This window comes from Numida meleagris, chromosome 27 (assembly GCF_002078875.1).
Source record: "Numida meleagris isolate 19003 breed g44 Domestic line chromosome 27, NumMel1.0, whole genome shotgun sequence".
NCBI lineage: Eukaryota > Metazoa > Chordata > Aves > Galliformes > Numididae > Numida > Numida meleagris.
The window spans coordinates 3,228,011-3,235,351 of NC_034435.1; the positions used below are offsets into that span (position 1 = coordinate 3,228,011).

At 65.4% G+C, this 7,341-nt stretch overlaps 1 protein-coding gene across 1 annotated transcript; it reads left to right on the plus strand.

The window, feature by feature from the left end:
• On the plus strand, positions 2-4,975 carry PCSK4 (proprotein convertase subtilisin/kexin type 4; the record flags this gene model as incomplete). Its single annotated transcript, XM_021379019.1, has 16 exons — positions 2-157; positions 361-381; positions 483-587; positions 668-763; positions 929-1,057; positions 1,487-1,563; positions 1,676-1,764; positions 2,210-2,382; positions 2,533-2,745; positions 2,933-3,033; positions 3,108-3,211; positions 3,294-3,411; positions 3,613-3,792; positions 3,902-4,026; positions 4,317-4,436; positions 4,544-4,975. Coding segments are annotated over 16 exons (2,217 nt in total), but the record flags the coding sequence as incomplete, so codon positions are not given.

Here is a 7,341-nt window from a genome sequence, read left to right on the forward strand (position 1 = left end):
GCTGGGCCTGGGGCTCCCGCTGGGCCTGGGGCTCCCGCTGGTCCTGCCCGCCGCCCAGCCCCGCGTCTACCTGAGCAGCTGGGCCGTGCGGGTGGCGGCGGGGCCGTGGGCCGCGGAGCGGTTGGCCCTCCGGAACGGGCTGCTCTGCGTGGGGCAGGTGAGGGCCGGGCACGGCCGGACCCTCCGTGGGTGGGGTGCACCATAGGGCGCACCGGTACCGAGGTAGGGGTGCGTGGGTGCTGGCGGGGGTACACGGGTACCTACAGGGCTGTGCAGGTACCTGCGGCCTCCACGCAAGCACAGGTCGGTGAGGGAGCCCATGCGCAAGCCCCATCCAGCAGAGCACACCTTCTCTTCCAGTCTCATCCTCTGGCACGCTCAGTGCGTCCTCCCCACTCTGCAGCCCAGCAGAGTTTGAACGCCACGCGTCCCTGCCCCTCCGCCCATCTCCGTGCAGCCCCTGAGAGCAGCCCTTGCTGCAGGTGCTGGAGGGAGAGCCCTACTACCACTTCCAACACCGCGGCACCAGGCAGAAGTCCTTGAGCAGGCACTGGGGCTGGAGCCTGCGGCTGAGCAGGGAGCCACAGGTAGGGGCCGGGCTGCCATGGTGAGACCAGGGCGCCCTATGGGAACACACCCCACGCCAACAACGCTGCTCCCCACCCAGGTGCTCTGGTTTGAGCAGCAAACGGTGAAGAGGCGCACAAAGAGGAGCGTCAGCGTGGTGCCGACAGACCCCTGGTTCCCCAAGCAGTGGTACATGGTGAGATTTTGCCGCTCTCCCATCTAATCCCGATGTCCTCAAGCAAACCACCTGCCCTGAGCGTAAGCAGGACTAATGCCGGCAGCGATGAGACAGCAGGAGGGTCCTTGAAGGACATCCTCCACCTGCTGCTCCGCGCCGATCGATCCTAATCCGTTTTTCCAGAACAACGACATCAGCCCCGATCTCAACGTCCTCGCTGCTTGGAGCAAGGGCTACACCGGCCGGGGGGTCGTGCTGTCCATCCTGGACGATGGCATTGAGAAGGACCACCCCGACCTGGCTGCCAACTACGTAACTACGCTGCCCCTGGGCAGAGCTCTGGGGCTGGGAGGGGGTGGCACAGCCCTGCAGCCCGTGGGACCCTGCAGTGGGAATTCAGCCTCGCCGTGGCTGGATCAAAGGGCTCGGTGTCTCCGCTGTCACATCGAGGAAACGTTAGAACTTGTGCACGCTCGAGCCCCCAGAACGGTCGGATGTAATTACAGCAAGCTGCAAAGCGAGTAGAGCTTGTAAGCCCTCACGTGCTCAGAGAGCAAAGAGAATGGGGGAACCTTCATCGGCTCACAGCAGCGTGGGTTCGGTTGAGCCCAGCAGGTTCAGGCGAGGCTGACGCAGTCGCTGGGTGTGCAGGGACCTCCCCGGGCCGGGTGTCAGCCCCGAGCTGGCACGGCTCCTCTTTGCAATGCGATTTTGTCACGCTGGTGCCCCTTTTTGCACTAGGATCCCCTTGCGAGTTATGACTTCAACAGCAACGACCCCGACCCCCAGCCCAGGTACAACGCCTGGGATGAGAACCGGTGAGTTTTGTCCATTGGCTCTGCCTGGAAATCCCTTCCTGTGCTGGGAGCGGAGCCATGCCTGGCCCCCCAGCACCCCCCCAAGGACGGATCTCCTGCGTCTGCCCCTCAGGCACGGGACACGCTGTGCAGGAGAGGCGGCAGCCGTAGCCAACAACGGAATCTGCGGTGCAGGCGTTGCATACAACGCTAAAGTTGGAGGTGAGCGATCCCTCCTCCTGCTGCACGGCGTGGGAAGGAGGCACCAGCCAGCTCGGGCACCTGGAGCAAGGCGTGCCTACAGCCTGCCATCCTCAGGCTGGCACCACCAGCACCGCAGTGCTGCAAAGCCAGGGAGCTAGGGGACCTGAGGCTTTGGAGCCTTGCTTTGGCCATCAGCAGCGAAACCCTGGATGATGTTTCAAAGATGTGAAGCCCTGAGGGCTTCCTGGCAGCTAGGCTTGCACAGCACTAGAGGGTGCTGCGGACTTGCGGCAGGCCCAGCAGCGGTGCAGGGCTGTGTCTCCACGCGGTGCAGGATTGGTGCCCTGCTCGCTGCCCAGCTTCCCTGCAAAGTAACCGTGCCAAATGGGGTTAAAACCGGGGGAACTCGCTGGGTTTAGCGGGGCCAGCTGGGCCCCCTGAGCCCTCGCTGCCATCCCTGCAGGCGTGCGGATGCTGGACGGCCCCGTCACGGACATCGTGGAGGCTCAGTCCCTCAGCCTGCGGCCGCAGCACATCCACATCTACAGCGCCAGCTGGGGCCCTGTGGATGATGGGAGGCACGTGGACGGGCCGGGCGTGCTGGCCATGAAAGCCTTCCACAACGGGATCACGAAAGTAAGCACAGCCCTCGTGCCCTGTAGGTTTGCTGGCTCCGGACCGGAGCAGCGTCTTGCCGGTGCTGGTGCAGCAGGGATGCTCTGGGTGCCGCAGCACGGAGCTGGCTGGTGACAAAGCCATCTCCTGCTCAGCCTCTCTCTGTCCCAGGGGCGGGGGGGGCTCGGCTCCATCTTCATCTGGGCCTCCGGTAACGGCGGCATCAATTATGACAACTGCAACTGCGACGGGTACGCCAACAGCATCTACACGCTGACTGTGGGTAGCGCCTTTGCCAGCGGCCGGCAGCCCCGCTACAGCGAACCCTGCGCCTCCACCCTCACCACCACCTACAGCAGCAGCACCAGCAGCAAAGTGCAGATCGTGAGTCCCCCCCTGCACGCCCAAGCCCCCCCCCCCTGCCTGGGCGGGAGGAAACACTTCCATCCAAGTGTGTGTGCTGTGAGCACGGAGGGACCAGGATGTGTTTGTTGGAGTTCCCAACCACAGCCCACCCTGCCCTCTGCTCCAGCAGGGGACAAGGGATAAGCCCCCCCCCCACCCTCCCCAGGTGACCACTGACCTGCACCACCGCTGCACCGACAGGCACGCGGGCAGCTCCGCCTCGGCCCCGCTGGCTGCAGGAATGGTCGCCCTCGCTCTGGAGGCCAAGTAGGTGCCGGGGAGCCACCCCCAGAGTTCCCCCAAAGCAGAGCCCTCTGCCCTAACGCCCATCTCGCTCCCAGCCCGGCGCTGAGCTGGCGTGATGTGCAGCACCTGGTGGTCAGGGCCTCCCGACCTGCCCACCTGCAGGCAGAGGACTGGGCTGTGAACGGGGTCGGGCGCAAGGGTGAGTCCGTGGCTGCTGGCTTCTACCAGGCCCCAGCCCCCAGAGCAGAGGGGCTCACGTGCCCCCTTCTCCCACGTCCCAGTGAGCCACCACTATGGCTATGGGCTGCTGGATGCGGCTCTGCTGGTGGAGCTGGCCCAGGCGTGGGCAGGAACTCGGCCCCAGCAGAGGTGTTCCTTCGAAGCTCTCCACACCCCCCGGTAAGGAACGAGGTCCCCTGGATCTGACCCCATGCAAGGGCTTTCTTGGAGCAAAGTCATGCTGCACCCAGGGCAGGAGCTGTGTCCCAGGGGTTGGCTTCTGCTGTCAGCACGGGGCTGTGGTTAGAGCCACGGCACAGGGCAGGATGCCCACTGAGGCGGGGGGGGGGTGATGCCCTCACCCCTTCTTGTCCCCATCAGGAACATCGGCTCCAGACTCACCGTCTCTGCACACACCTCCTCCTGCTCGGGGAGGACCGGGAGCATCCGCTCCCTGGAGCACGTCCAGGTGCAGCTCTCACTGAGCTACAGCCGCCGTGGGGATCTGCAGGTCACGCTGAGGAGCCCCATGGGGACCACGTCCACGCTGGTGACCGTGCGGTAAGGGCCGTGCCGAGTCCTGGCAGTGCCCCATTATGCTCAGCCCAGGGTGTTTGCAGAGCCCCTTTGGTCCCCACCCCCTGCACCCCTGCCTTGTGTCTACCCACAGCCCATACGACACCAGCCAGGAGGGCTACAAGGGCTGGACCTTCATGTCCACACATTTCTGGGATGAGAACCCCAACGGGACCTGGACACTGCTGCTAGAGAACAAGGGCGATGCCTACAACACAGGTGGGCACCGGGGGGACGAACCCCATCCACCGATACCACCCAGTGCCTCCATCCCTCCCCTTCCTTCCCCCTCTTTGGTTGGCACCTGACCTTCCTCTCCCTGCTCCCTGCTGGGCACAGCCCCTGGGGGAGCCCTCCCTCTGCGTGGGCTGCAGTTTGGGGTCTCCCACACAGCCCTATAGAGGGCATTGCTGGCCCCGCAGCTCCCAGCCCCACATCCATCACCAAGGACATGGGCTGGGGACACGTAGCCACCACCCGGTGCTGTGTCCTCTTCCTCCTGCCACCAGGCACGCTGACCAGCTTCATCCTGCACCTGCACGGCACAGATGAGGACATGACATCCAGGCGCTTCGCAGCCCCCACCGTGGGCAAATGCACCAAGTGGGACGCACAGGGAGCATGCGAGGGTGAGCGCATCCCACACTGTGACTTCGGGCAGGAGGGGACGATGCTCTCGGCTCCTGGTGGCTCCGGGCGGTCCCATGTCCCCCCTCACACCCCCGTCCCTTCGCAGAGTGCAGTGGCTCCTTCTATGCCCACCGCCGCTCCTGCCTGTCCTACTGCCCACCCCGCTCCTTCGGCCGCTTCCAAGGCACCATGAACAAATCCGGCGCCTGCGCCCGCTGCCACCGCTCCTGCTACACGTGCCAGGGCTCCTCGGCCAACAACTGCACCTCCTGCCCTGCCACCCACGCCTTCGACGAGCGCACCCACTCCTGCTCCGCTCCTCGGGGCCTCTCCCCCCAGGAAGGGCAGCGCAGGAACCTCCTCCCCATCATCCTCCTGCTCTGCGAGACCGCGATCCTCTTTGCCATCCTGTCCTGTATTTTCCGTATCGCGTGGCTATGCGTGCTGGCTGGCTGCGCAGGTCGCTGCTGGGCTGGGGCCCAGGCCGCAGCCACCCGTACCCCTCTTCCAAAATAAACCCCCTGTTGTCATTCTGGGCCGCCCCTGCTGCAGGATAGCTGTGTGCTGCTCCCACCCGGCTCCCAGCTCCGCATGTGGCAGCGGCTGCCGTCCCCTCCTGCCTCATCCCCTGCACCCCCTGGGATTGGGGCAGCGCTGGACGTGGCTCTGGTTCATTGCGGTGACGTCCAGAGGGAGCAGAGCGTGGACCTCACGCCCTTTCCCAGGCGCAGAGGGGTGGGGAGGAGATGTGACGTCCCTCCAAGCAGCTGCACCCGAGCAAACACGTCCTGTGCTGGAAGGGCCGCGAGCCCACGGCTGGGAAAGGAGCGGGAGCTGGGTGCAGCATTGCTGCTCGGGGAGGACAGCCCTGATCCACACTGCAGTGCTGGCACACGGTTCAGCCTCCAGGAACGTGCCCGGGGCTGCTGCACACCACGGTGCCCTCTGTCCCAGCAGCACAGCTGCGTCCCGGCACGCAACACGGCACCGGGCAGGGACAGCGTGGGGACCGCTGCCAGCGGGGGCCCTCCTGGGGACATGGCTGCTGAATGGGGGATGGTCACCGCTGCAGGACACGGCACGGAGAGGGGAAGTGCAGCATCGCCGGGTGCTGGACATCGATCCCGTACCTGCTGTGCCATCCCCGGGCTGGGTGTGTGTGCTCAGCTGGGGCGCGCTCGGATGTCACCGAGGAGAGAGAGACCTTTGTCCAAGCGTGCAATCACCAGGAAGCCACGTTCCCATCAAGGCACGCTGCCTGCAGCTGTGCTGGCCCCCGGCCTGGCGGGAGGCAGGGTCCCTCCCTGGGGGTCTCCCCCTGCCCCCCCAGTGGGCTGCCCCATCCCCAGCGTGCAGCCTGCAGTGCAGAACTGACACTGAGCACGTCGTGCTGGAGGAGAGGTGGGGATGGGGAGGGCTGCATGGGTCTGTGAGCAGCCACAGCTCATACAGCCCCATCCCAGACCCCGACCCCATCCTCACCACGCACCAGAGCCGTCCCAGCAGCGGGAGGGGTCCCCTCGCCACTCAGTGCTGGGTCCCATTGGCAGCCTCCCGAGCAAGGCGAGCAGCTGGGCTCTAGCACAACCAGCATCATAGCACAGTTCTGCCTCATCACAGCGGCAGTGAAGATGTGGAGAGCAGCAGAGCCCCTGCACACACTGCCCAAACCCCCAAGACAGCGGGGTGGGGAGACCCCCACCATGGGGGGCCCAAAGGGGACAGCACTGCTCACTGCCTGGGGACCCTCAGAGCAAAGCAGCCCCTTGTGCCCAGGGACAAGCCCTGCTGGGTGGAAGGTGCACTTTTATTGGGCACTGCCAGCTTCCTGCCCCCAACCACTGCTGCACACCGCACTTGTGCTCCAAAGCACCTGGCACCATCCAGGCCAATCTTAACACTCTGTGCCCCTGGTGCAATGATCCCTGGAGTGCATGGCACAATGCCGGGGTGTCCCCACCCCCATCGCCATCGCCATCCCCATCCCCATCCCCGTCCCCATCCCCATCCCATCTGTGGGCCCCGTGGGACGCAGCCAGCACACAGGTTGGGTTACGGCGCAGGGATGGACCCGCGCCTCCGCCGGAAGGGAGATAAGCGAAGGTCCCCAGCCCCGAGAGGCACAGCCTGGCAGGCAGCCACGTGGGGATGGGGATGGGGATGTGCTGCTTTGGGGGCTCAGTGTGGGGACATGGGACAGCACCCCGGGGTGGGTTTGTTCCAGCCAGGAAAGGGACACACAACAACCGGGCGATAGATAGGTTTATTTTCTGCAAAAATAATAAATTACCACTCTCCTCCACCACCCCCCCATCCAAACTCCCCCCTGGGGTCAGCACAGGGCAGGGCAGGGCTCCACGGCCACGCCAAGGGCCGCAGAGCGCCCACAGCACAGCAGGAGGGGCCCCGTCCCCCCGTCCCCCTGTCCCCTACCGGCTGATCTCTCCCCACGAGTGCCGCAGGCGGTGGATGGGGTTGGACTGCAGCGCTGAGACGATGGCGCACAGCGACGAGAAGTTGCGCAGCGCGCGGCACTCCTGGGGACAGACGTGGGGACACGGGGACGTGGGGACACGCGGGGACACGGGGACGGTCGCCGCCCCATGGGGACAGGGCATGGGGCACAGGGGGTGGGGACAGAGCCCCATCCCTAGGCATGGGGACATCTCCGTTGGGGTCATCCCAGTGGGGTCATCCCATTGGGGTCCCCTCCTTGATGCCACCTCTTGAGGTCACCTCATTGGGGTCACCCCAGTGGGGTGCTCCCATTGGAATCACCTGCGTTGGGGTCACCTCCATTAGGGTCACCCCTTTGGGGTCATCCCATTGGGATCACCTTATTGGGGTCCCCTCCATGGATGCCACCCCCTTGAGGTCACCCCATTGCGGTCACCGTCTTGGGGT